The sequence below is a fragment of the Penaeus vannamei genome, chromosome 12 (genome assembly GCF_042767895.1).
Source record: "Penaeus vannamei isolate JL-2024 chromosome 12, ASM4276789v1, whole genome shotgun sequence".
Taxonomy (NCBI): Eukaryota; Metazoa; Arthropoda; class Malacostraca; order Decapoda; family Penaeidae; genus Penaeus; species Penaeus vannamei.
In genome coordinates, this window is record NC_091560.1 from 36387358 (window position 1) to 36414857 (window position 27500).

A 27500-nucleotide genomic window follows, 5' to 3' on the forward strand; every position below is an offset into this window, starting at 1 on the left:
CATCACACGGAAGTCACAATCTTCACCATACGTGCTGTTGGGTTTTGACTCTTATTCTTATTTTATTCTTCATTTTATTCCTACTACTTTCTTGTGAATACAGATAAGAAATCGCTTATACTAATTCGATCCTGCTGTTGCTATCCCACACTCCGTCTCACTCCCTTGCTACTCCCCATTCCGCCTCACTCCCTCGCTACTCCCCATTCCCCATTCCCTCTCACTCCCTACTCCGTCTCACTCCCTAGCCACTCCCCACTCCCTCACACTCCGCCACCACCCCTCACCCCCTCGCCCACTCGCCCACTTTTTCCTCTCAATCCCCACCCATACCCCACCAGCCCCCCCCCCACCCACCCTACTTCCCCATTCAGCCCTCCCCCTCCCCCCCTTCCCTTATACCTTCCAGAACGCCCACTTTGTCAAGCTCTGTCAGATTTAGGCGGCTTAAAGCAAGGTCTCGCTGGACAGGGTATGGGCGTGGGACTGGTGTTGGCTCCTTAGCGTAATCTGGTTTTGTGCCGGTTGGGTAAAGGGAGGGTGTGGATGGGGGGATAGGGGGGAGGGGGTGGGGTAGATAGGGGGATAGGGGGAGGGGTGGATAAGGGGAGGAGGTGGGGAGAGGGTGGGTAGGGGGATAAGGGGATAGGGAGGGAAGAGGGAGGGGGTGGATAAGGGGATAAGAGGATAGGGAAGGGAGGTGGATAAGAGTGGATAGGGGGTGGAGGTTGAGGGAGGGTGTGAAGGGATAGAGAGGGTGGATAAGGATGGAGGAAGTGGATAGAGATGGGCGGTGTGTACGGATGGAGGGGATGGGTAGGGGTAGAGGGGGATGGGGGAAGTCGGTAGAGATAGAGTAGGAGTTGAGTAGAGTTGTAGGGGGATAGGTAGACACGGAGGGGGAATGGGGAGGAGGAGGAAGAAGGGACGGAAATGAGGAGGGGAGAGATGGAGGGAGGGGGAGTGGGGAGGAGGAAGGGAGTGAGGAGGGACGGAAGGAAAGTGAGGAGGGAGGAAAGGAGAGTGAGGAGTGAGGGAAGGAGAGTGAGTAGGGAGAGAAGCAGAGTGAGGAGTGAGGAGGGAGGGAGGGAGAGAGAGAGAGAAAAGAGGGAGGGAAGGGGGGTAGGTAGCGGGTTGGGAGGGGGAGCGGCCTAAGTACCAACGTCCAGCTCTCGTCCTGTCCAGGGATTACTGGAAGATCGCCTATAGTCGTGTGATAACGTAAGTTAACGTGGACGTTTGTGGACGTTTTCTTGGTTGATGGTCGTCTGACGAGGTTAGGGGGGTGGGGTGGGTGGTTCGTTCACTCCGTGTCCTGGTACGTATGGTCAAAGTAAAAAAAAAAATGGTGGGGAGTAAGTCGTGGTACTGCTGTTTTGGGTGATGTCTTTGATGGTGGTTAGGGTATGACGTGTCCAACATGGTACCAGCATACGCATACGCACACACCTGCATATAAGTCCCTGCATGCAGTGAATTTGTAGACAATATTTTTGTTATTGTATTTAGTATTTAGTATTAATAGTTAGTTACTGCTTCTAGTATTACAGTTACTGATTATGCTCTATTCATAAATTTGACGGAACAGGCGTAGCAGTAATACTACCATCATAACGTCTTCATTCATTAATACGAGTGGTAATAAGACACCGGATATTACCCATTATTGTATTAATGTTGCAATTGCTATTCAAATTGCCGTCATTACGAATTAAATTCACCATTATTATTTTTTTCTTTTTTTTCTTACAAGTAACGTTATCATAAACGCAGTATCGTCTGCACCGGTATACCAGTTCACAAGGAGAATCATATTTCAGCAGAAAATATGTCGGGGGGAATGAGGAACGCTTGGATAAAGGCGGAGCGAAAGAGGAGGCGCCGAGGAAAGAGGAGGAGGAGGAGGAGAATACATCAATAAATCGCCGGTTATTGTAGTGATGACTGATTGCCGGCTATTGTATTGTCCTCTTCCTCCCACTTCCTCGTGCGGGCTCTTTGGGGTCTCCGGCGCGCCTTGGCCTCTCCTCGCTTCGCTTTTGTTCGCTTTCTCTGTTTTGGACTGGGGCTCTTTCGCTCGCTTATTCTCCGCTTTGCTTTTGTCTGTTTCGGCGTCTTTTTGTTTTTCTTTCTCTTGCTGTTTCTGTTTTTGTTTCTCTTTCTAGTTCTTTCTGTGTCTTTTTCTCTTTACTGTTCTCACATCTTTTTACTCTCCTTTTCTCTCTCTCTCTCTCTCTCTCTATCTATCTATCTATCTATCTATCTATCTATCTATCCATCCATCCATATCCTTTCTCCTCTCTCCTCTCTCTCTATCTATCTATATCTCCCTCCCCCCTTTTTTTATCCGTCTCCTCTTTCCTTTTTTTCCCATTACCTCCCTCTCCTTCCTTCTCCCTCCCTCCCTTATCATTCTTCCACCTTCCCTTTTTCCTCCTCCCCCTCTCTTTAAGATTCTCTTCTCGCCGTTATCGATGCCTTTTCCCACGTCCCCCTCCTCGCCTTTCTTATCATCTCTTGTGTCTGATTGTCTCCTATCCCCGCCCGTGTCCCTCTCTCTTTCTCTTTCTCATTCTCTCTGCCTTTCTCTCTCTCTCTCTTTCTTTCTCTCTTTATATTTCTCTATTTCTCTCTCTCTCTCTTTCTCTCTCTCTCTCTCTCTCTCTCTCTCTCTCTCTCTCTCTCTCTCTCTCTCTCTCTCTCTCTCTCTCTCTCTCTCTCTCTCTCTCTCTCTCTATCTATCTATCTATCTATCTATCTATCTCTTTCTCTCTATCTATCTCATCTCTCTGTCTCTCTCTTTCTCTTTCTCTTTCTCTTTCTCTTTCTCTTTCTCTCGCTTTCTCTTTCTCTCGCTTTCTCTTTCTCTCTCTCTTTCTCTCTCTCTCTCTCTCTCTCTTTCTCTTTCTCTTTCTCTCTCTCTCTGTCTCTCTTTCTCTGTCTCTCTATCTCTTTCCCTATTTTTTTCCCTCTCTCATTCCCTCTCTTTCCCTCTCCTCTTACCCCCCGTCCCTGCCCTTGTCAGCTCGTCCCTGACCGTCGGTTTCCTTTTCGACTATCCGGTTCCTCCTATCCGACCTCGCCCAACCCGTTGCGTGGGTCGGAACTGGCAGTGATACTCTGTATTAAAAGGTAGAGAGGGAGAGGGAGAGGGAAGGAGGGGCGGAAAGAGGAAGGGAGGGAGGGAGGGAAGGGTGGAGAGGAAGAGGGAAGGATGGGCGGAGAGAGGGAGGGAGGGGCGGAGAGAGGGAGAGTGTGGGAGAGTGTGGGAGGGGTGGAGAGAGGGAGAGGGAGGGAGGGAGGGGTGGAGAGAGGGAGAGGGAGGGAGGGGAATGGAGAGAGGGAGTGAAGAGGGAGGAGGGAGGGAGGGGTGGAGAGAGGAGAGTGGGAGGGAGAGGAGGGGTGGAGAGAGAGAGAGGGAGGAAGGGAGGGGTGAAGAGAGGGAGGGAGGGGTAAAGAGAGGGAGGGAGGGTAAAGAGAGGGAGAGAGGGGAGGGAGGGAGGCGTGGAGAGAGGGAGAGAAATAAATTTGTGTTTAAATCTTGGAGAGGAGAAATAAGAATGAGGGAATAAAAATGTGTGTTGGGAAAGGGATAAGAAAAATTGCAAAGGGGTCTTGCAGTGACTCCTTTCTCTCGCATTTTTCCCCTTCAGTTCTTCCCTTTATTCTCCCCTCCCTCTCCCTTCTTCCACCCTTATCCTCTCTCTTTCCCCTCTCTCGCCCTCCTCTCCTCCTTCCTCTCTCCCTCCTCCCCTTCTTTCTCCCCCCGCCCTCCTTCCTTCCTTCCTCCCTTCCTTCCATCCTTCCATCCTTTCTTCCTTCCATCCTTCCATCCTTTCTTCCTTCCATCCTTCCATCCTTTCTTCCTTCCTTCCATCCACTACCTTCTTTCCCCTTCTTCCCCATCCTATCCTTCTGCCTCCCCACCCCCCTTCCTCCATCCACTCCCCCTCCCCCCTTCCTTTTCCCCCTCCCTCTCCCTTTTCTCCCCTCTCTCCCTTCCTTCCTATACCCCTCTCTTCTCGCTCCACTCCCTTGCCTCTCATCGTCTTCTCTCCCCCTCCTCTTCCCCTCTCTCCCACCTCTCCCCTCCTCTTCCTCTCTCCACCTCTCCTTCCCCCTACTCTTCCCCTTTCCCCCTGTTCCCATATCCCCCTCCTTTTCCCCCTTCCTCCCTACTTCTTACCCTTTCCCCCTCCTCTTCCCCTTTCCCCCTCCTCTTCCCCTTTCCCCCTCCTCTTCCCCTTTTCCCCCCTCTTCTTCCTCTTTCCCCTCTTTTTCCCCTCTTTCCCCCCTCTTTTTCCCTACCCCTCTTCTTCCCCTACCCCCTCTTCTTCCCCCTTTCCCCTCTTCTTCCCTACCCCCTCTTCTTCCCCTTTCCCCTTTTTCTTCCTACCCCTCTTCTTCCCCTTTCCCTCTTCTTCCCTTTCCCCTCTCTCTTCCCCTATCCCCTTCTTTCTTCCCCTACCCCCTCTTCTTCCCCTTTCCCCCTCCTTTTCCCCTCCCCCTCCTCTCCTGCTCCCCCACCTCTCTAGCCCGACGCCCGACGTACCTGGAAGAGGCGGCCACAGAAGCAGGTGAAGCCTCTACCGGGCTGACCACAGGCGAACCACAGGACCTGCGGACTGTGAGGTGACACCCCTGGCTGCTCGTCGGAGGGTTGGCCGGGAGGGCGTGGGACTCCTTCGCCCGTAAGATGATCCGGGGACTCCCTCGAAGCTCTTGCCATCCCCCCCATCACCCCACCCCACCCTCCACCCCTTCCCTGCTCCCTCCAGCAGCTCCTGCGTCGGGCGTAATCCGGGAATGGCCGAAGGAGCGAAGGGCCGAGGAGCTGGCGTGCCTAATCCTCTCCTTGTGGTGGCGAGGGGGGGGGAGGAGTTGAGGAGGGAGGGGGCTGTTGGTGTCGTCTCGTGGCGGAGGGTGGAGGGTGGAGGGAACAGGGAGGAAGGTGGAGGGTGGATGGAGGAGAGAGGAGGACGGTGGATGGGGGGACGAGGGCGGAAGGTGGAAGGAGGAGGGTGAAGGAAGGAGAATGGAGGATGGGGAGAGGAGGGAGGAGTTGCGATGGATGAAGGGAGGAGGGAGGAGGGAGGAAGGCAGAGGGTGAAGGAAGAAGGATGGAGGGTGGAGGGCGACGTGACGCGAGCGAGAAAGCGGGGATTCTGGAGACGAATGCCAGTCATTTTAAAAGCAATAGATATTTTGAGAGAAAAGGGGCGAGAGAGAAAGAGAGAGAGAGGGGGGGTGGAGAAAGAAAGAGAGGGAGATGGAGAATCAGAATCATAAGGAGAGGGAGAGGGAGAATCAGAATCAGAAGGAGAGAGAGAGGAAGAAAGAGAAGGAGAAAAGAGATGGAATCAAAGAGATAAAAAGGGAGCCAGGGAGCGAGGGAGAGAGAAAGAAATAGAAACACATTGAGAAACATGACAGTTATGTTTCAGTCCCGGTGATTTCCCAACTCGTCCCTTTCCCTTCAACATTTTTACTCATTAGTCCCCCCTGTAGCATTTCCGCCTCCCCCTCCCCACCTTACCCCATCCCCGTCCTTTTTTTAAAAACCTCTTTAGTTTCCATTCATTCAACATCCACGAACCTTATAATAAAAAAAAAGTAGAAAAAAAATCCAACTCGCTACCCACACGTAAAAATTAACACGTAATTCATACCATAACAGTACAGCAGCAATAAAATTCGGAACTTCCCGGTACGGCCCCGTGTTACAGCTGAGAGGGGGGTGGGGAGAGGAGGGGAGGGGAAGGGGGTGGTAATGCCCCACTGAGGAGGCTGGTATGTGGGTGCCCGAGGGAGGGAATTTGACCCCCCTCCCCCTCCCCCCTCCTTTACACGGCACACGGGTTTTCTTTTGCTTCTGCTTCTCCCTTTTCGTTATTTCTTATTTGTCTTCGTATCCTCGTTCGCATCATGAAGCATGTCTTTCTCCTCTTGTTTCTGTACTTCTTGTTCAGCTATCGCCGCCGTCTTCGTCTTCGTTATCAACAGGGTTATGACCATCAGAACCCTCATCATCATAATCATCACCACCATCATTATCAATCATCATCACCACCATCATCATCAACAGCATCACCATCAACACCATAATCATCACCACCATAATCATTATCATCATCACCACCACCGTAACCATCACCATCACCACCGCCGTAACCATCACCATCACCACCACCACCACAATCATCACCACCACCGCAATCATCACCACCATCACCATAGCGTCTTACCATCTTAAAATCGTTCCCTCCTCAAGTCTCATTTATCTCCATTTTTTTCTTACTTTTATCAAGGAATATCATTAAGTAGGCCTACTTTTTTTTACTATTTTATCTGCTACAAGCACGCCTTTCACTTGTTTTTTTTTTCTCTCTCTCCCTTTCTTTTGTATTATTTATTAGTTTTGTTTTATTAAGTGTTCTCTATTCTTCTTCTTCCCTTTCTTCCTCTTCTTCCCCGTTCCCTTCTCTTTCTTTTTCTTTCATTTTCTTCCACGTCTTTATTTTACCTGCCTTTATTTTTTTTTCGTTTCTTTCTCTTTTTGTCTTTATTACTTGTCTTCCTCTTCTTCCCCTTCCTTCCGACACTTTTTTTTCCTCCTCTTCTTCTCTTCGTTTTTACCCATTTTCTTCTCCTCATTCTTCCTCGTTTTTCCTCTTCTGTCTGTCCTTCTCTTCGTCGTTCTCTCTTTTTCTTTCCCGTCTTCTTTCCGCTTCCTTCCCCTTCTTTCCATTTCTTCCCCCTTCTCTTCGCATTTTCCCTTTCTGTTCTCGTCTTCCCTTTTTTCTCATTCTCTCCCTTCCATTTCCCCTTCCCCTTCCCCTTCCCCTTCTCATCTTTTCTATTATTCCTTTACCTTGCTTCCCCTTCCCCTCTCTCCCCTCCCCTTTCTTCTTCTTCCCCTTCCTTCTCTTCTCCATCCCCATCTTCCTCCCCCTCCTCTTTACCTTTCCCCTTCCTCCTTTCATTCCCCTTCTTCCCTCTCTTCTTTTTCTTCCCCCTTCCTCCCCTCCCCCTCTTTTTACTTCCCTTCTTCCCCTCTTCTTTGCCTTCCCCCTTTCTCCCCCTCCTCTTTTACTTGACCCTTTCCTCCCTTCCTCCATTCCTTCCCCTTTCCTCCCCTCCTGTTTTACTTCCACCTCCTCCCCCTCCTCTTTTCCTTCCCCTTCCTCCCCATTCCTTCCTTCCTCTTTTCATTCCCCTTCCTCCCCCTCCTCTTTTCCTTCCCCTACCCTTCCTCCCCACCCCACCTTCTTCCCTTTACCTTCCCCTCCTCTGTTCCCTCCCCCTTCCTCCCGTCCTCTTTTCCTTCCCCCTTCCTCCCCCTCCTCTTTTCATTCTTTTTTCCCTTACTCCCCTTCCTAATTTCTTCCCCTTCCTCCCCTCCCCACCTTCTTCGCCTTCCCCAGACGCGCCCTCCATGGAGGTTGATAGGCCTGCGTCTATCAGGTGACAACAGGCCGAGAACACTCACGCCCTTGTTCTCGCGTCAATGTTATCTCAAGTGTTCTTTGTTCTGCAGTGTAGTTCGATAACTCCGTCCATTCCGTCCGTATTCTACATTATTCTTAGGCCGGTGTAGCTGTCTGGGGAACATTTTTATCGCCGGGGGTTTTATAGGCCTACCCAAAGAGAGAGAGAGAGGGGGGGGGGATTGATCAGCTACTCGTCCCCTCGCGACTCCGCCCTTCCCTCTTTTCGGAGCGATTAATCAAAAGCGGACCGTGGAGGGGTCGCCCGCTTTATCGAGTAATCATAGGAATTATTCTTTTTGATGAATGGTCCCCGCGACGACGAATGAATGAGCCGGTGTTGTGTTCACTGCGAAACGTTGGTATCATTAGTAAGGCTTGGCGCTGCGGTGCGAATAATGTGTTCGAATGGCTGTTGTTATTCGGATTCAGTTTTGCGGAGGGATTGGCTTCAGTTTCGTTTGTCGGCGAATTAAAGCCCTTAAGGAATTTATTTTTCGGGGTTGGGGGGGGGGTGCATTTAGGTATGTATATATGTTGCGTTAATTGCCTAGTAGTCTAATGAAATTTCTTATGAAATATAATCCTTTGTGGGTATTTAAAAAAACATTTAGGCCACGTTAATTATCGTGTAAACTAGCACCTACGTCGGGCTTATGATGGCGCCAGTAAGGTGATCCCCCTCCCCGCCCCCGCCACGCGCCCCAGGTGGCCCCCTCTGCACACTCAGGGCTCATATCGCGAAAAGAGGACTCCGGGCGGCGCAGGAGGGCCGAGAAGCGCCCCGGGCATGTGTGGGCGTGCTGTATGAAGCGCGAGGGAGATGACGGCCACTGGGGCGGAACAAGCGGCAGTTACCCTCAGACCTCGCGTGAAACCCTACCCTTCGGACGGCCTTATCTCGCCATCGGGGAGCGCTGCACGATACTCTCGCTCTTATGCGCGGGCGGAACAAAGCCCGGTCTTGCCTGGGACAGCCACTGTGGGACCGTCAGCGTAGGGATTACCTAATTATCATTCCGTGAGAAGGTTTCAGGCGCGTTGTTTAGCCGCCGAGGGCCCCGGGAGGAATGCCAGGCCCGTGCGTCCCCGCGATCGTGGACTTCCTCGCCGTAGTTACCAACACCTGTCCGTCGTCGCAGTGTCAGGCGGAGGGACAAAAAACCTGTTTCGATACACCTTGTATCTACGCGCGAAGGAGGGCCGGGGCGTGCATCGGACGCGCTGCTCCTCCTTGCCGCCTCATTAAACATTTGGATGATAGGCCTATCTCCTTTACAACCACCTTGCTGAACCACTTCAACCAACCCTTCCACGGAGCACCCTCTCGGACACTCCTCCAATGACCCTTAACCCTCCTCATCAGCACTACATTAACAGATGTGATTGAGAACTGTCTCTTGGGCCTTCTGGTAATGGATGGCCTCTGTTTACGACCTCGCTCGCCCGCTCGCTCGCTCCATGCCAGCTCCAGTATAGAAGAATTAGAACGCTATCCATACTATTAAAAAAAAAAACAAAGCCAAAAAGCAGTGTACCTTTGGACTCGAAAAGACACCAAGGCTCATTTTTGGCATTTCTGTATTTGTAGAACTCGCCATTATCATAAAGAGCATATTGAGGACCTTGAATGCCTCGCCATAATATCCACTAATGACATGTCTCCTGATGTTGGCGCATGATAGCCCTAACAAGCGGGTCTCTTCCCTCGGGTCCGAGTCTGTGCGCGATTGTCTGGGTTTGAGAATGTACACAATGTTGGCATTATCAAAGGGTGCCAAAGCAGAAACGTTTTGGCATACGCATTGGCAATTGGATATCTTTGATCGCGCTGTGGAGCTTGTACTTCGCTGTCCAGGGACGTGGAGCCCCTATTCCGAGACTCGAATTGGTCTCTATTCATTTTATCCCTTTTTTGGTTTGGTCATAAAGAGTATTGTTGACCTATATAATTGCCGGTTCTGGTGCATTTGCATCGGCCAACCTTTACACACGGGGGTATTTGAGCCTTTGCCGGCCCCTAAATGACCATTGAGAATGGGCACTACAAACACTTCTATCTCAACCGTGGCCGCCTCGAGATTACTGTATCTGAGGGCGTTTCTCTCCGTCTCTCTCTCCCGTGGGAATGATCTCCTGGGGTTCTATGGGAGACGAACGCTAAAGGAACCATCGGCTGCCACGCCCTTACGCGGAAGATGCTTAGAGAGCGAATAAAAAAAGGATCAGAAAGCTTGATGAGGGGATGTGTCCAAGGAGGTTTGCGTGTATTGAGGTTTTATTGTATCCCGCGACGCAAAAAAAGCGAGCGCGTATAAAAATAGGCTTAAACCCGTCATAAAACCCGCCCGAGTTGTATATGGTCGGGTCCTCGTATCTCGTGTGTCGCTCTGGGTGTGTTTTATAGCCACCCCAGGTTATGCTAATGTTGTGGATCTCACCACCAAACTTGTCAACTCAACCCGGAGCCTAACCAGCCTATTGTGCGGGCCGATCTTTAGGTGCAGATGAACAAAGATAGGAATCGGCGAGTTACCCCTCACATTAGCGTCCATTTTCCTTGCTCAGTTTCAGTTTTCTTGTTCGACTGAGTGTTTTCTCTTTTCTTTTCTTTTATACTGCTGGTTCTTGATTATAGTTCTTTTGTTATATGTTGAGTCTGCAATGTAGCTGCTTTTATTTGACCTTTATATTAAATTATCTTGCCATTTAAGACAACAATCACTGTTATCTGCCTGTGTGTACGAATTCAGCAATGATAGGTGGCAGGCAGCGTAATCTGTTTAATGAGATAAGCGCGCGGCAGAGCGAGGCTGCAGAAGTTTTAAAAGTATTTCGGACAGATTAATCACTCTGGCGATACGCGTGATTAGAACAGTGTGTACGGGGGTTGCAGAGATAGACGGCCTCCCCATAAAAGGAGTTGGAGGCGCCATACTGCTGCCCACGCCCATCCCACCCCCGCCCACAGCCACAGCGCCTGCCTCTCCTCCACCCATCGACCACATTACTCACGTCCAGTCCTATCCCTTCCTCGTCATTCACGCCCTTGCCGCACGCTTCGGAGTCCGATCACGGGGTACTTGTCGGATGTATGTATTTGGCGAGTTTGTTGAACCTTTGAGGGAGCGGGCGCGGCGACGGTCTTGCGACGGGGATGCAGGGGGAAGGGCTGAGAGGCGCTGCGATTTGTGGAGGACTTGGGCGACTTTTAACTAAAGGAAGAAAGGGATGTACACCCACACGGACACACATACACGCTCAGGCACTGAGACGCGCGCGCGTACTCTCTCTCTCTCTCTCTCTCTCTCTCTCTCTCTCTCTCTCTCTCTCTCTCTCTCTCTCTCTCTCTCTCTCTCTCTCTCTCTCTCTCTCTCTCTCTCTCTCTCTCTCTCTCTCTGTCTCACACACACACACACACACACACACACACACACACACACACACACACACACACACACACACACAGATAGATAATAGACATCGTTTCCCCGCACGGACGCAGCTCCCTCACGCATGCATGCACTTAACTGCACTGCTTAAAAGCGATTCGGTTCTCGTATAATTGGCTCAGAGAAGTTAAGTGGAAGATAAAGGAGAAAGAAAGAAAGAAAAAAGAAATATTTTTTTACTCCTTTCCCGAAGCTGGAATAGGATGCCCCGCGGGTTTCTAAAAGAACTTGTGGGTAAATACCGCTCAATTTCGTAGCATGACTCGGTGGGTTTCTGCGACGCCGGTTTCTCTCTGTTGATTTTTCTTCATTATCATATTTGCTTTTTATTCTCTCTCTCTCGCGAAGAAATGGCCGATAAAGAGATCAGAATTTACTTAAGAAAGGGAAAAGAGAACAAAATCGATTATTTAACCCGTATTTAAAGGGAAATTGGGGGCGGTTTATGGGTGGAAATCAAACAGCAGTACATAAGCGAAGGGCTTCTGGCTTCGGTAAACACGCGCGTACCGTACACGCACCTGCGCCTGTGTCAAGGGGCTTCTTGCTCAAACACTTCACGCAAAAAAAGGAAAGAAAAAAAGTGGTGAAAACGCAAAAAATAAGAAGAGAGAAGGAAAAGAGGAAAAAAATGAACTAACTTCAACTGCCGTTTAATTTCACCGACAGCTGAAGTGACAGATGTAAAAGTCGAAGGAAATATTGAATCGGTTCCGAATGCTTTGTAAATACACGCATAGATCAAGTAAAAAAATAAAGTCCATATCAGCATCGAAAGGATAGATTCCCTCCTGAAGTAAAAAAAAATCAAGAAAAAAAAACAAGAAAAGAACGTAAATTCCAACCTGAAGCGAAACGTAAAAGTCGTTATCAGATTCCGAATGTAAACGCGCGCAGGAATATAATTGTAAATTAAATGTCCCGGAGCCGCCGCTGGGACTTCTTGGCGATGGAATGTAGGCTAAGGTGTGGGGGGGGGGTCAGGAGAGGTGGGGGGTTAGGGGGGATCGGGATGAGGTTAGGGGTTGGGATGGAGGGGATGGGGGATTGGGATGAGGCCAGGGGGTTAGGGTGGAGGGTAGGGGAGGTCGGGGGGTTGGAATAGGGGGTGATCCTAGGGGTTTGGTTGGGGGAAGGTTGGGTTGGGAGAGGGGGAGGTTGGGGTCTAGGGTGCGGGTGAGGTTTGGGGGTTGGGAAGGGGATGAAGTTGAGGGTTGGGATGGGTTTAAGTTAGAGGTTAGGATGGGATGAAGTTAGGGGTTGGGAGAGGGGAAAGTTGAGGGATTGGGTAAGGGGGAGGTTGGGATGGGGTTATCCTAAGGGTTATGATGAGTTAGGGGGTTGTAATAAGGGTGAAGTTAGGGTTTGGAAGGGAGATGAGGTTGAAATCTAGGATGGGCTGAGGTTGGGGGTCAGGACGGTCGTGAGGTTGGGGACAGGGAAGGGGGTGAGGTTGGGGGGGGGGCAGGGAAGGGGGTGAAGGAGTAGGAGCGAGGTGGAGCTCGACGCCCAGGGACAAGGCGGCCATGCGAGTCATCCGCGGCTTTTGTCGGCCGTCCACTTACCTATCGCTGCCTCATCCTTGGGACGCGCTGTTTGCCTCTCGCTTTTTTGTCTCCGTCTGTGTCTCATCCTTGGGCGCGGTGTTTGCCTTCTTACTCTCTCCCTCTCTCTAGCTAGCTATCAGTATCTCTCTCTCTCTCTCTAGCTAGCTATCACTATGTCTCACTCTCTCTCTCTTTCTCTTTCTCTTTCTCTTTCTCTCTCATTTTCATGTGTGTGTGTGTTTGTTTGTATGTACGTGCGTGCTTGCGTATATAGATAATTACCCATATATACACATACGCTTACATAGATGCACATGTCCATATATATGTTTCTCCTCTTTTTGCACTCCCCGTCCCCCCCCCCACACACACACACCTTCATGCCTCGCCAATTATTTGCGGGTCCAGGCTCTCGTACCTGCATTGCGTCATTGTATGCGGGTTTTTTTTTCTCCTGCGTGCGTTGTGTCTTGTGTGTATCATTACACTTCAAAGGCCTTTTGTGCTTTGGCGTTACGGTCTTCGGCAAGCACACGTCAGCGTAAATGTCCGTGAACAAACAAGCAGACACGCAGGCACGAATATAGAGCGGTTGGTAGAAGGATGGTACAGTTGATGGGAGGATGGTTCTGGGCTGTTTACACGGGCGGGTATCAAACAGCACGGCATGCAAAAGGGGGAAGGGTGGGGGAGGATAGGTAGGAGGTCAAGCAAGCAAAGAAAAAAGTTGCAAGCAGATGGTAGGGTTTTTTTCTTCTTTCTCCTTTTTTTTCTTCTTCTTTGTGTTCTCTCTGTTTTCTTTTTATATTTTCCTTCTTTTTCTCTTTTTCTTCTCCTTTTTCTTTTCTTCTTTTTTCTCGTTTCTCCTTTTTCTTCGTTTTTTTCTCTTTTTCTTCTTTCTTCTCCTTCTTTTACTCCTTTTTTTCTCTTTTTCCTTTTTTCTTCTTTCTTCTTTTTCTCCGTTTTCCCTCTTTTCTCCAATTTCTTCTTTCTTTCCTTCTTCTCCCCCTCCTTCTCTGTCAGCGAAATCAAGGAGAGACGAAAGGCCAAGCAGGATGAGCGAGGCAGGAGGCAGGAGGCAGGTTCGGCTCCAAGCACGTAGGAGGAAAGCGCCCGGGCAGGAGGACGACCAAGAAGGAAAAGCCATCAGCATGCAGCAGAGACATTTGGGCCAGTCAGGAAGGCACGAGCGGAGGGGAAGTGGCTGCGGCTCCAAGCTGGCCGCGGCAACACCTCTGCACTTGGCTGCTTGCCCTTTTCCAGCGGTGACTCATGGCGCCTTTGTCCTGTTCCGTCCCTTTCCCGGGGCGCGCGCTGCTCTCCCCTCTTTCAGCTCCTTCCTTCGTCTCTTTACTCGTCTTCCTTCTCGCATCTTGAGGTCTTTTCACCTTCCTGCTTCTGTTCCCTTCGCTCATCCATACTCTCTCTGCTCTCCCATTCCCCTAGCCACCTCCTATCCCTTCCTGCACCATTTTCTTCCCATGGCTTCTTCACTCCCCGTCCCTTCCCCTCTTCACTCCCCTTCTCCTCCCCTCCCTTCTCCTGCTTCTCCCCTCCCTTCCCCTCCCCTAATCACCCCTCTCCCTATTCCGCCCAGTTCCATCTTCACTCCCTTTCCCTGCCTCATCACATCTCTTCACTTCACTTCCCTTCCCATCCCTTCCCTTACCCTCCCTTTCCCAAATCCCTTCCCTTTCCCATTCCTTTTCGCTCCACCCCCATACCCATGCTGTACAGGAGGGTACCGGTAATGCTTTTTTGAGTTTCATTTTGTACATGCAGTCCTTTAGTATGGGTCGTGCATAAGACCATACTTCGCTAACTCCTTGAGGTCGTATTTGAAGTCGTAAAGTCGCCTTCCCTTGAGTCGCGCTCTTGGTTGAAGTCGAAGCGTATGCCCTGTTTAGACGAGGAAACCCGACGGTCAAAATAAGCCCATATTACACAGATACCCATCACCCTCGGCATAACTTTCTCACCCTTTCATCCTACACTTTAGACGTCACACTCTCACACGTCTGCATAGCCAGGTAATGAGGAGGAATTGTGCCAAAAGTGAGGAGGATTTTTGGTGAGCTTAGGAAGTAAAGAGGTTGGATTGTTCAAGAAATGAGGGATATTTGTGGTAGAAACGCTGTGAAATTGTGAAAGAGACTAGTTGGAATTGTAGAAGAAACGAGCTGGAATTCTGCAAGACTCGAAGACAAAAGATAGATGGTGTTGTTGATGAAAGGAGTTGGCATTTGGCGATGAAATGAGGAAGAAATGTGTCCGAAATGAGTGCGAATTGAGGGCAGGTGACGGCGAGAGTGCGGCAGAGGGGAGCGGCCGCAGGAGACTCGCGTGCGGGAAGGCCGAGCCGAGGGGCGGGACCCTCTTGCGGCCACCCTCTCATTCCCGGCAAATCACAAGCCAAATGATAGCCGCGTCGCTGCTACGATTCCATCATTTTTACTTACTCCATCACTGCCCGATGTCGTCTGTCATTCCGTCGACGTTCTGCTTTGGCCTCTCCTCGTCTCCCGTCATCTTATCACGTCTCCCTTGTGTTCTCTTCGCTGTTTGTCTGTGGTTAGGTTGAGTGTTCCTATTTTCCTGTCTCGGAGTTCTTTTGTGCCGCGGTTTTCTCCCTCGCTCCCTCATTTCTGACCCTCGCTCTCTCATTTCTGACCCTCGCTCCCTCATTTCTGACCCTCGCTCTCTCATTTCTGACCCTCGCTCCCTCATTTCTGACCCCCACTCCACTAGCTTTCTGCGAGGTTTAAAAGAAAATTTCTCCAAGCAGGAGGTGTGGTGATTTTATCTTGGTTGGCGTGGAGGATGGATGTACATGACCCCGGGGTCACCGTGCACGTTGACCTGCCTTGCATCCCCCCCCCATCTCTCCAGCTGCAGGTGTTGGTATGGCACTCAGGGAATTGGCACTCGCTGGTGAAGATTCTTGCATAAATCTTCCTTTCTTCTTTCATGTCGTCTTCTGCATTTCCACTTTCTTCCTCTTTATTTATCAATTTTACTCTCTCTACCTTCCTTTTTTTCGTCGTTTCTCCTCTCCGTTCTTCTGACTCTTCCTCACCCCACCGCTGTTTGCCGACCCACCATCTCCCCCCCCCCCGCTCCAACCCCTGCTCTTCCCCCCGCCCCTGCCCCTTCCCCCGCCAGCCCGCCGTGTGTGGCCGACCGTCCTCGCGTGAGCTATGGCGACCTGCCACGAAAAGAGACTTCTATTGGGCGTAAGTCTCCTGAATCGTCGAGAGGGCGCGGGCGCAGCTGCTCCGAGCGCCGACGTGAATTGAGCCATGAGCCGCTGACAGGCCGGTCGAGGGTCGTCCATTGTGGGCAGCGTCGACCAACTCCCGTAATGATAGTCTGCAACGCCTCGCTCCTTGTCGTGCAATTGCGGCGTGACGTCATCCGGGAATCTGAGACGCGCGTGTTTCGCTGAAATCTGGGCTTCGCCAAAGGGCCCCGAGGACGGCGTCGTTATTGCGCTATTCACCGCGTCAGGCATGGCACTCCGCCCTGCCCCCTGCCTCTCTCTTCCACCCTCCTCCCGTACCCCCTACCCCCTACCTGTGCCCTCCACCCCACCCCCTACCCACCCTTTCCACCCCCTGGCCACCGTCCCCACATTCTATCCACCCCATCTCCTACCCACTCCTTCCACCCTTTACTCCCCCCACCCCCTCCCCCCTCCCTCCCCCTCACCCCTCCACCCCCCGCCGAGAGTACTTGAGGCGGCTGACGTCACGGCGTCTTCGAGCATTTCCTTAAAAGTCAAGCGAAATAAATCCCCGACAGCAGAAACGTTTCGGAAAGAAAGGGATGGACAGCGAGGGGAAACAAAGGCCCGCCCAGCACGAGGACCAAATTCGGGGAAAAAATCTCGAGGTTGAACTCTCACAGACAGGTACACGCTCAGCTTTGACGCACTAGGAACGCCTAGATGTTAGTAATCGCATTGCCCTGGTATTAGTAACTTTATACTCTGGTATTAGTAACCGCATGAGTTGGTATTGATAACCGCATGCTTTGGTATTAACCGCATGCACTGGTATTAATAACCTCATGCACTGGTATCAATATCCCCATGTTCTGGTATTGATAACCGCATGTACTGGTATTCGTAACCGCGTGGCTTGCTAGTCTTGCCTTTAAAAATGTTCTTGGTTCTGCATGCATTAGGAATTTGTTACAGTTCAGACATCCAAAATTCACTGAAGGCTTTATGAGCACCGAACTCCATATTTGTAGCGTCATGCATGTGTCTGTTGGAATCTGGGGGTGCCCATTTCCTCTCTCGTTATGCATGACACACTAGTATGCGTGCACGGCGCTTCACCCATTCACATTCTCTCTATCTCTCTCTCTCTGTCTATCTCTATCTCTATCTCTATTTCTCTCTTTCTCTCTCTCTTTCTCTCTCTCTTTCTCTTTCTCTCTTTCTCTCTCTTTCTCTCTCTCTCCCTCACACACACACACACACACACACACACACACACACACACACACACACACACACACACACACACACACACACACACACACACACACACACACGCACACACACGCACACGCACACGCACGGGGGCAGTTTGTTACATATAAGCTGAAGCGAAGAGAAGCGCAAAGAGGGAAAGGAATGTGGGAGTGTTGGAGAGTACCATCTTTGGGGGACATCTTTGGCGGGCGGTTGCATCGGGATAAAGAGGGGGAGAAGGGGTGGGAAAGGAGGAGGACGAGGAGGGAGAAGGGGGGGAAGAGGAGAGAATGAGGGGAAGGGGAAAGGAGGAGGAGAAGTGCTAAAGGGGGAGGGGGAGGAGGAGAGAAGGAAGGGGAAGCGGGAAAGGAGATGGAGAAGGGGATAAGAAGAGGAGGAGGAGGAAGAGGGGTAAAAGGGGGAGGTGGGAAGGAGGAGGAGGGAGAAGGGTGAAGGAAGAGGGGTAAAAGGGGGAAGTGGGAAGGAGGAGGAGGGAAAAGGGTGAAGGAGGAGGGGGAAAGGGAGGAGGAGAAGGAGGAATTCAGAAGAAGGAAGAGGGGGAAGGAAATGGAGGAGGGGAATAAGATGAGAAGGATGCGAGGAGGAAAAGGAAAAGAAAAGGAGAGAGGAGAGAACGAGCAGCAGAAACATGAGCGGAAGGCCCGACAAAAGAATAGAAGAGCGGACTAAAAATGTAAGAAAAAAAGATTAAGAAAGACAGTAAAAAGAACAAATGAATAGAGTGAAACAAAAAGAAGCAGGAGAAGAGGAGACCAGAAGAAGCACAAGATCATCAGCGGTGCATGACGGATGGTGGTCACGGCGCCATGACCGCTCAAGGCCACATGACGCGGCCGGGGTACAGGTGCTTGGCTGCGGGCTGCTGGAGGTGCTGAGGGAGGCGGGGGTGGAGGTCCTGGTGGAGGTGCTGAGGGAGGCGGGGGTGGAGGTCCTGGTGGAGGTGCTGAGGGAGGCGGGGGGTGGAGGTGCTGAGGGAGGCTGGGGTGGAGGTGCTGAGGGAGGCTGGGGTGGAGGTGCTGAGGGAGGGGGGGATGGAGGTCCTGGTGGAGGTGCTGAGGGAGGCTGGGGTGGAGGTGCTGAGGGAGGCGGGGATGGAGGTCCTGGTGGAGGTGCTGAGGGAGGCTGGGGTGGGGATGCTGAGGGAGGCGGGGATGGAGGTGCTGAGGGAGGCGGGGGTGGAGGTCCTGGTGGAGGTGCTGAGGGAGGCGGGGGGTGGAGGTGCTGAGGGAGGCGGGGGTGGAGGTCTTGCTGGAGGCTGGAGGTACTGGAGGAGGCTGGGGTACAGGTGCTTGGCTGCGGGCTGCTGGAGGTGCTGAGGGAGGCTGGGGTGGAGGTCCTGGAGGAGACTGGGGTGGAGGCTGGAGGTGCTGAGGGAGGCGGGGGTGGAGGTCCTGGAGGAGACTGGGGTGGAGGCTGGAGGTGCTGAGGGAGGCTGGGGTGGAGGTGCTGAGGGAGGCGGGGATGGAGGTGCTGAGGGAGGCGGGGGTGGAGGTCCTGGTGGAGGTGCTGAGGGAGGCGGGGATGGAGGTGCTGAGGGAGGCGGGGATGGAGGTGCTGAGGGAGGCGGGGGTGGAGGTCCTGGTGGAGGTGCTGAGGGAGGCGGGGGGTGGAGGTGCTGAGGGAGGCGGGGGTGGAGGTCTTGATGGAGGTGCTGAGGGAGGCGGGGGGTGGAGGTCTTGGTGGAGGTGCTGAGGGGGGCGGGGGGTGGAGGTCTTGGTGGAGGTGCTGAGGGAGGCGGGGGGTGGAGGTCTTGGTGGAGTTGCTGAGGGAGGCGGGGATGGAGGTCTTGCTGGAGGCTGGGGTGGAGGTCTTGCTGGAGGCTGGAGGTACTGGAGGAGGCTGGGGTACAGGTGCTTGGCTGCGGGCTGCTGGAGGTGCTAAGGGAGGCTGGGGTAGAGATCTTGGTGGAGGCTGGGGTGGAGATCTTGGTGGAGGCTGGGGTGGAGGTCTTGGTGGAGGCTGGAGGTGCTGAGGGAGGCTGGGGTGCTGTCCACGAGGTGCTTGCGTTAATGGAGTCTGCTCATTAAAGGAGATAATGTCGAGGGGGCAACCTTGGGCATTAGGAGCTGTGGGCAATGAGGCTGTGAACGGATATTATTTAATTAGATAAGGGGATGCAATTACATTAACGTTTCACGCGCACGAACACATATACCCCTACTCGCGCGCGCTTTGTCCGCTTATACGTACGTTTGTATCCAGAAAGACAGACAAATAAAATTCTAAGTGTAATGTCTGCACGAAGCCTCCATACACGGCCAAAGGAATGGGCATTAGTAATAAAAAAAAACGATAACCATAGAAATTGCACAAAGATCCGATCCCACACATGTCGAACACATTTTATCCCTGCATTTATTTTGCATTTAATAGCGCAAACGCCGTGTAAAGCTGCCAGATCCATCCCCTTTCCCTCCCCCCTTATCCCCCCCTATCCCCAGCTCCCCCCCCCCCCCTTGTAGTCGGGAAGGAGGTCCTGTATCGTCCAAGCAGGTTACATCCGGGTCCCTTTTTCTTCGGGATTTTATAGAGTCACGGATTTATATTTTCTGCCGGTTAACGTCTCTTATCTCTCTCTCTTTTTCTTTCTTCTCCCTCTTTTTCTTTCTTTTCTCTTTCCCCCTTTCCCCCCCACATTCCTTCTTTCTATTTCTCTCTCTCACATTCATTCTTTCTTTCTTTCATCTCTCTCTCTCTCAAATTCATTCTTTCTTTCATCTCTCTCTCTCTATATATATTTATTTCTGTTCATCTATCTATCTATCTCTAATTCTATCTCCATGTCGCTTACATTTTCTTTCTTTTTTATTTATTTATTTATTTTTATCTTTTTCTTTTTTTCTCTCTCTTCCTCTCCCGCTCTCTCTCTCTTTTCCTCCTTCCTCTGATGTCTGGATTTCCTCGCCTCATTCGCTTCACGTTTATGATGTTCTCGCCTTAATTTTTCTTTTCCTTTATGTCTTGTTTTTTATCTTTCCTTTTTCTCTCTCCATTTTTGTCGGGAAATTTCAAGTGGAGAATATTAAGCCACGACGCGCCGTATTTTTTTCACGTTCGCTTCATCATCATCATCATCGTGTGTTTCTTTCTCCTTTCTTTTTCTTTCTTTTCATTCTTGCTCTTTCGTTTCGCTCTTTTTTTTTATATCCCCATTTTTTAAAAATTCTATGTCGATCTTTTTCCCGCTGTTTCTCGTTTCCTTTTATTATTATTATTATTGTTATTATTATTATTCCATGTCGCTCTTTTTTCCCGCTCTCTCGTTTCTTCATGTTTTTTTTTTTTTATTCCTTCTCGCTGTTTCCGTTCGGTCTTTCCTCATCTTTCCCTTTGCTTTTTCTTCTTACCCTTTTTTCATTTCCTTTTGCTATTTCTTTTCGTTCTTTCTCGTTCCCTTATTTTATTATTCCCTTTTGCTCTTTCTTTTCCTTCTTTCTCGTTCCTTCCTTTTTTTATTCCTTCTCGCGGTATCCGTTCGCTCTCTTCTCATCTCCTCATATTTCCCTTTGCTCTTTCTTTTATCAATCCCCTCTACTCTTTCTTTTCGCTCTTTCTCTTTCCCGCGTCCGCCGTGCAGAGGGCGCCAAGGGGCGTGGGCGGGCGGCGTGGGCGTCCCTGTGCCTTTGTTCGGGCAGCGCGACAGCCGGTGTCTTCGGGCGTGCTTGACCCCGCCAGAGAGCACGCGGAGGTCAAGCCAATGGACCCGCGAGATCTGCAAAGAGGTTGAATAATACGCAAACTTTCGAATTACTTGGCAATGGGTAGTTAGGCAGCGTGGGTCGGGAGGCGGTTTTGGTCCCTACGGCGCGTGGTCATAAGGGCGAGTGGGTGGGGCTCGCACCTTTGTATAGTCATGGAAGTCCTGCTGTGGGGAGGATGGAGGGGGAGGGGGGGAGGGTTGCCAGTTGGTCAATTAGGAAGTCGGTTTAATCGGGGGACTTCTGTCTTCTCAAGCTCTGGTATATTAAGTTTGTTTTTTTGTATAAATAAATGATGGGGTTTAATCTTGATAATTCGGGGGGAATTGATTATTTTGAGATGAGAAAAAGTGTGGAAATTTCTGGGTTTAATCTTTTATTTTTAGGGATATGCGCGCTCAGATGGGCGGGATCGGAGGGCGGAGGGGGATGGGCGTAGTTGTGTCATGTGGGCGGGGATTAGTCAGTCTCAACACGCCTTCCATTAATGGTCACACTCGTGCACTCGCGACGTACACAAAGAGGGGGAGGTTGGGGTGCTTGTGGGGATGGGGGAAAGGATGGGGGTAGGGGATGGGATGGGGATGGGGGTGGGGGATGGGATGGGGAAGGGGAGAAAGGATGGGAGTGGGGAGGGGGAAAGGATGGGGGGTGGGGGTTGGGACGGGATGGGGAAAGGGGGAAAGGATGGGGATGGGGGTGGACATAGAGGGGGGTCTAGGAAAGGGGGTGGATGGGATGGGATGGGGAAGGGAGAAAGGGGGTGGGGCGAGGGGGATTAGATAGTATTGGGGAAGGGGGGAAAGGATGGCGCGGTGGGAGATGGGAGTAGAGGGAGAGGAAGGGGGTGGGATAGAGGTGAGGGAGAGGATGGGGGGATGGGAAGGGGGGAGTAGGGGGTGAGGGGAGGATTCACCCATCGTGACGCTTCTTCTTCTTGTCTTCGCTGTTTTTGATATGGTCGTTATCCTGTCCTCCTCACTATCCTCGCCATCGTGTGATTGGTATTATTTATGTCTTTTGAGGTGGATACAGTGATTCACTATCGTCACTATCATCTCCGTTTGCGTATAATTCGCGTTAGTTTTTTTATATCTTTGAGGCGATTATATTCATCATCGTCACGTTAATATCTTAATTTTTTTTATCTTTGAGATGAATAATGTGATTTTTTATCCTTTTTGTCGGGTAGAATTAGTGTTATTTTACCTATTGGTGTGAGTATAGTGAGTCTTTTTCATGTATTATTGTTATCAAATTAATCTTTGAGGTGATCATAGTGATACACTATTCAATTCTTCGTGTGAAATTAATTCTATTTTAGTATTATCTTATCTACTGATGTGAGTATATTGAGTCACTATCTTCTCCATCACGTATTATTGCTATCAATTTTATCTTTTGAGGTGATCGTAATGATAAGCTATTCTATTCTTCGTGTAAAATTGTCTTTTTTAGCATTATTTTATGTATTGATGTGAGTATAGTGAGCAACTTTCTTCACCTATTTTTAATATGAATTTTATCTTTGATAAGCTTTATATTGATTTATAATGATATTTATAATGATAATGATAATGATATTTATAATGATAATGATATTCTTTATAATGATAATGATATTCTTTATAATGATAATGATTTTTTTTTATAATGATAATGATATTCTTTATAATGATAATGATTTTTTTTATAATGATAATGATATTCTTTGTAATGATAGTGATATTCTTTGTGTAAGATTAATTTTATTTTCATCACCTTAATATATTTTGTGCTGATGATGATGGCGATGGGGGTGGCGACCCGAAACGCAATTATTACCAGTGTCATTAGCATCTTTATCTTTAATGGCCGGCTTTGTCGTTAAATTCGCATTACTTAAAACTGATGCTAAAAAACGGTTGCTTTAAAAATATCACTTGAAGCAATTCAGTCAAAGATTAGTCTTTGAGTATTCAAAATAACGCTCATATTATTAGATATTTCTTAAAGTCGTTAACATTAAAAAAGACTATACTCCACCTCATTACAAAATGCGTAGCCTCATTGTTAACAAGATTTATAATGTCCGTAATGTTAATGATGGGAATTCCACTCAGATCAATTTTTTTCTCCCCGCTAAGATTGGAAATAGCTGATCCAGTTGCAAGCCTTTCAAGAATTTGTTAATGTGTTTCTTGTTGCAAAGGCCCAATTAGTTGGAGAAGGAATGTCTAGCTGCTCTCGGATTTTCTCTCCTCGTTCAGCTTGCATCAGCTGATATTACCGTCTCGGTTCACGTGCACCATCTGGATTTACTTGCACCATCTGGATTTCCTTACACCGGAGTTCACGTGAACCATCTGGATTTACTTGCACCTCCCGAGTTCATGTGCACCACCTGGTTTTCATTTGTACTTGCTGAGTTTGCCTGCGTCTCAGCCTGGGTTCACTGGAAACAGCTGAGTTCATTTGCACCTGTTCAATTGTACCACCTTAGTTCACTTGCACCAACTGAGCCCACTTGCGTCACTTGGGTTCCCCTGCCCTAGCTCACTTTACGTGCACCAGCTGGGTTTCTCTTCCCCAGCTTGATTCTTCCCTACCAGCTGGGTTCTGTTCCACCAGCTGATTTCTTGTCCAGCAGCTGATTTCTTGTCCAGCAGCTGATTTCTTGTCCATCAGCTGATTTCTTGGCCATCAGCTGATTTCTTGGCCATAAGCTGATTTCTATTCCATCAGCTGATTTCTTCTCCATCAGCTGATTTCTTCTCCACCAGCTGATTTCGTCTTCCTCAGCTGATTTCGTCTTCCTCAGCTGATTTCGCACTGTTTCGCCCAGAGACAAAGGTGCCTGGACGAAGGTGCGCTCGTGACTCTCGGCGCGGGAGAGGCGTTTTTGTAACCTCTGCCAAGTAGACATGAGCGTGATATGGCGTTCGTCTAAGCTCTTTCCTTTTTCTTCTTCTTCTACTCATCTCCCACTTTTTTCTCTTGTTCTGCTCGTCTCTCACTTTTTTTATTCTCCTCCTCCTCCTCCTCCTTGTTTTCCTCTTTTTTCCTTCTTTTACCCCTCCTCCCAACATTCCCTCCTCCCCCCGTCTCCCTTTCGTCCTCTTCCTTCTTCCTTTTCTTCTTCTTCTTCTTCTTCTTCTTCTTCTTCTTCCTCTTGGGACACCCCACACCAACCCCGGCATCTAATTAACGATGTCAAACTGTTTGTTGTGAAAGATCCAACAGCCTTTGGGACTCGGGAAAAAAAAAACTGGTTGGGATCCCCGCTCAAATCCAGCTTTCAAAAACAGGGCCCAGCTGTTCCGTGCGAAAGGAGGGCACATAGCGGCCGAATATGGCCTTTGCTGGGGAGCGAAGAATGCTCTGTCACTCTGCATCTCATTATACATCTGGCATGTTCAAGTGTCAGCCGTCAAGATGTGTGTCAGCGACGTCAGCTCCCTGTGGTTAGGGGGTCTGGGAGCGCGTGTATTACATGTTTACAATGTTTATTTGGTGGTTTATGGTCATGTAAACAATGCGCTCCATACCGTTATTCGTACACGCATATATATATATATATATATATATATATATATATATATATATATATATATGTGTGTGTGTGTGTGTGTGTGTGTGTGTGTGTATGTGTGTGTGTGTGTGTGTGTGTGTGTGTGTGGGTGTGTATGTGTGTGTGTGGGTGTGGGTGTGGGTGTGGGTGTGGGTGTGGGTGTGGGTGGGTGTTTTTTTATATAGGTTTATATGTTATATGTATACATTTTATGTATATGCATATATTAGTATGTATATTTTACATATATAACATATAAGTATATATAGTATATATAGATATGTATGTGTGTCATTTGCACAAAATTGATAAGGTTTCTTACATTTCTTTTGCAAACTGATATGCATTCGTTAGACCTTCAAAATGAATTCTTTATATACAAATGTTTTTTTTTAAGTACTGTTAGCAATAATATGTGGATAAGTTAGTGTATGTCTATCCGCACGCACACATACACGCACGCGCGCGCATGCGCACACACACACACACACACACACACACACACACACACACACACACACACACACACACACACACACTCATATTCATACTCATACTCATACTCATACTTACACACATACACACACACACACACAAATGTGTACATGAAATATTTAAAATCTTCCCGAAATAAGCACATCAGATTTGTAAAATGATCCCGAGATAGGCACATCACAAAAGAAACAAGTCCATTTTATCCCCCAAGGTTTTAAAAAATGGCAACGATGAATGGAATCCGTAAATACATATGCAGAGGCAGCTTGTATATGGTTGTAATGAAAATAAGCAATTCGTTTCATTGGCGGAGATTGGTCAGTGTCCAAAGTGACAGCTGATCTTGACTAGAAATTGCTCCTCCTGCCATCCCTGACCATTACTTTCGGTCGATTCTTCTCATTTGATATTCTGATTTCACTTCTATCACTGATTGGTTGTTGGTCCCGTCATTAAGATTCTGATTAGCGATTCTGGTCCGGTTCAGAGAGAAGAGAAGGAGGGAGGGGAGGGAAGGAGGGAGGGAGGTAAAGTTGAAAAGCGCGCGGAATTTCAAATCGTAACCGAACCTCATTATACCTCCCGCCATTTTGGAATTTCGAACTGGTCGAAGCCGCGTCCAAACAAAACGCAAAAAAAAGAAATAAAAACATGAAAAAATACCGATACAGTTAGGAAATAGGAAACAAACATCCTTTTAACTGGAGATTTGACAGAGTTTTAAGCACTGGGAGGAAGGGAGTTGGGACGTCCTGTGGGAACGCAGTTGAGGGTCGGAACTATGTAGATTTATAATGGAGAGGTCGGGTTGCATGTTAAAGCCCGATGTGTGTACTTGGGCACAAAGGGCATCACTGGTATTGACGTTGATAATGGGGTGGATGATGGATGGGGGTTGTAAAATTTAATGAAAAAATATGGAGGTGATGTGACCGTGTTTTCGTATATCGGAGTAGGACATGTGTATCTAATCAGCTCTAAGCTCCGTATCACTGAAGGAGATTAGTAATTAAGTAATCCTCATGAAAACTATGCACAAGATTATGATAATAGCAGTATTTAAAATGGAAGGGGGTAATGTTAACAATTAGAAGAGATAAAATAAATGATAATCAGTTGTTCAAATGTCATTCAGCAACAAGAACCCCCCCTATAAAAAAAAAAAATAAATAAATAAATAAATAAAGATGAAAAAAAGATAAATACAAGAGCCCGAACCTCGAAATGATAATAAGCCCGACAACAAGCGGCGGGTAATCCCGTATGGAGCGCGGGCTTCCTCGAGTCCGTCTTGTGTGACCACCACATCCAACCGGAGATCCGAGGAGTGAAATCTTGACGACCGACTGGCAATCAAACTGTCAATAAATGTTACGCTCTTGGCCAGTTAGCGGCGATTGTGTACGGAACGGCCCCGTAATATTCTCTCGTTGAATGAATAATTCGGGGAACGGCTTTTGATGAAGAGATGAAATCTGCGATGGGTTTTGAGATTATGTTGGAGGGGGGTGGGGGGTATGGGGGATCAGAGGGCCAGAGGGCCAGAGGGTGCGCTCATATATACATACATATATTTTGTTTATATATATTACTTGTCTTTTTCTATAATAATAGGAAGTCGGAGTTAATTTTATTGCATTACATTTGCATTTCTGTGCTTAAGAGAACGTAAACCGATGGCGTTATGTCTACAAGCATGCTAATCAAGAGCAGAATACCACGACACAAAAACCCATTTGCATATTTGCATAGACTTATAAACCAAAAGAGACATGTCTAAGAAAAAACACATTAATATGCACGAAAGAGCACCAGCTTTGTGTTTTTTTTACCTAACATTTGCCATTTTGTTTTACAGGTATGTGGCGGCGACCTCCCGATGCCGAAGGTGTCTTGGGGCCGAAGAGTGAGTTTTTGAGGAGGTCGGGTAATACAGAAGGCATAATTAGTGTTTTCTTTGGATTGTGGTTTGGATGGGAGGAGGAAGGGTGGATCGAAGGAAGGGAGAAGGGTGAGGGAGAGGAGGAGGAGGAGGACGGCGACGACGAGGAAGAAAGGGGAGGAGGAGGAGGAGGACGGCGACGACCACGATGAAGAAAGGGAGGGAAGGAAGTGGAGGAGGAGTGGGAAGGGTGAGGGAGAGGAGAAGGAGGAGGAGGACGGCGACGACGAGGAAGAAAGGGGAGGAGGAGGAGGAGCACGGCGACGACCACGATGAAGAAAGGGAGGGAAGGAAGTGGAGGAGGAGTGGGAAGGGTGAGGGAGAGGAGAAGGAGGAGGAGGACGGCGACGACGAGGAAGAAAGGGGAGGAGGAGGAGGAGCACGGCGACGACCACGATGAAGAAAGGGAGGGAAGGAAGTGGAGGAGGAGTGGGAAGGGTGAGGGAGAGGAGAAGGAGGAGGAGGACGGCGACGACGACGAATAGGGAAGGGAGAAGGGGGCGGGATAGAGGAAGAGAGGAAATGGAAGGGAGGAGGTGAGAAGAGAGTGAGTGAATGATTGCGTGGGCGAAAGATAAGGGAAAGGGGGTGAGAAAGAGAAGAAGTAGGAGAAGGGATAGCAGGAGACCGCAGAAGTGAGAAATGAAGATCGAAATGAGAAAATGACGAAGAGAGAGAGAGAGAGAACGGACGAGAGAGAAAGACAGATGAAGAGAAACAACGAAAAATGAATAAAGGAAGAGAAAATAAATAAATAGACAAAGAGAATAAGTGAATAAGAGAATCCGAGATAGAGAGAGCGAAAGAGGTTTAAGAAGTAGTTAACAG

The 27500-nt window shown here is 49.2% G+C and overlaps 2 protein-coding genes and 1 long non-coding RNA gene across 3 annotated transcripts in view; 2 read left to right on the forward strand and 1 right to left on the reverse strand.

Moving 5' to 3' along the window:
• LOC113811889 (uncharacterized) overlaps positions 1 to 27500 on the forward strand; it is a 159649-nt gene that overhangs the window by 7595 nt on the left and 124554 nt on the right. The window lies entirely within an intron of this gene.
• Positions 16553 to 20842, reverse strand: LOC113811882 (uncharacterized). Its single transcript, XM_070127713.1, has 6 exons — positions 20829 to 20842; positions 20563 to 20699; positions 18604 to 19068; positions 18041 to 18457; positions 17753 to 17930; positions 16553 to 16658 (listed from the first exon to the last, which is right to left on the reverse strand). The coding sequence occupies exons 1-6, from the start codon at positions 20840 to 20842 to the stop codon at positions 16553 to 16555; spliced, it is 1317 nt and encodes a 438-aa protein (XP_069983814.1).
• LOC138863648 (uncharacterized) overlaps positions 27109 to 27500 on the forward strand; it is a 1593-nt gene continuing 1201 nt past the window's right edge. Inside the window, exon 1 of the long non-coding RNA XR_011398959.1 lies at positions 27109 to 27500. This exon is cut by the window's right edge and continues 359 nt beyond it. This is a non-coding gene — a long non-coding RNA (uncharacterized lncRNA).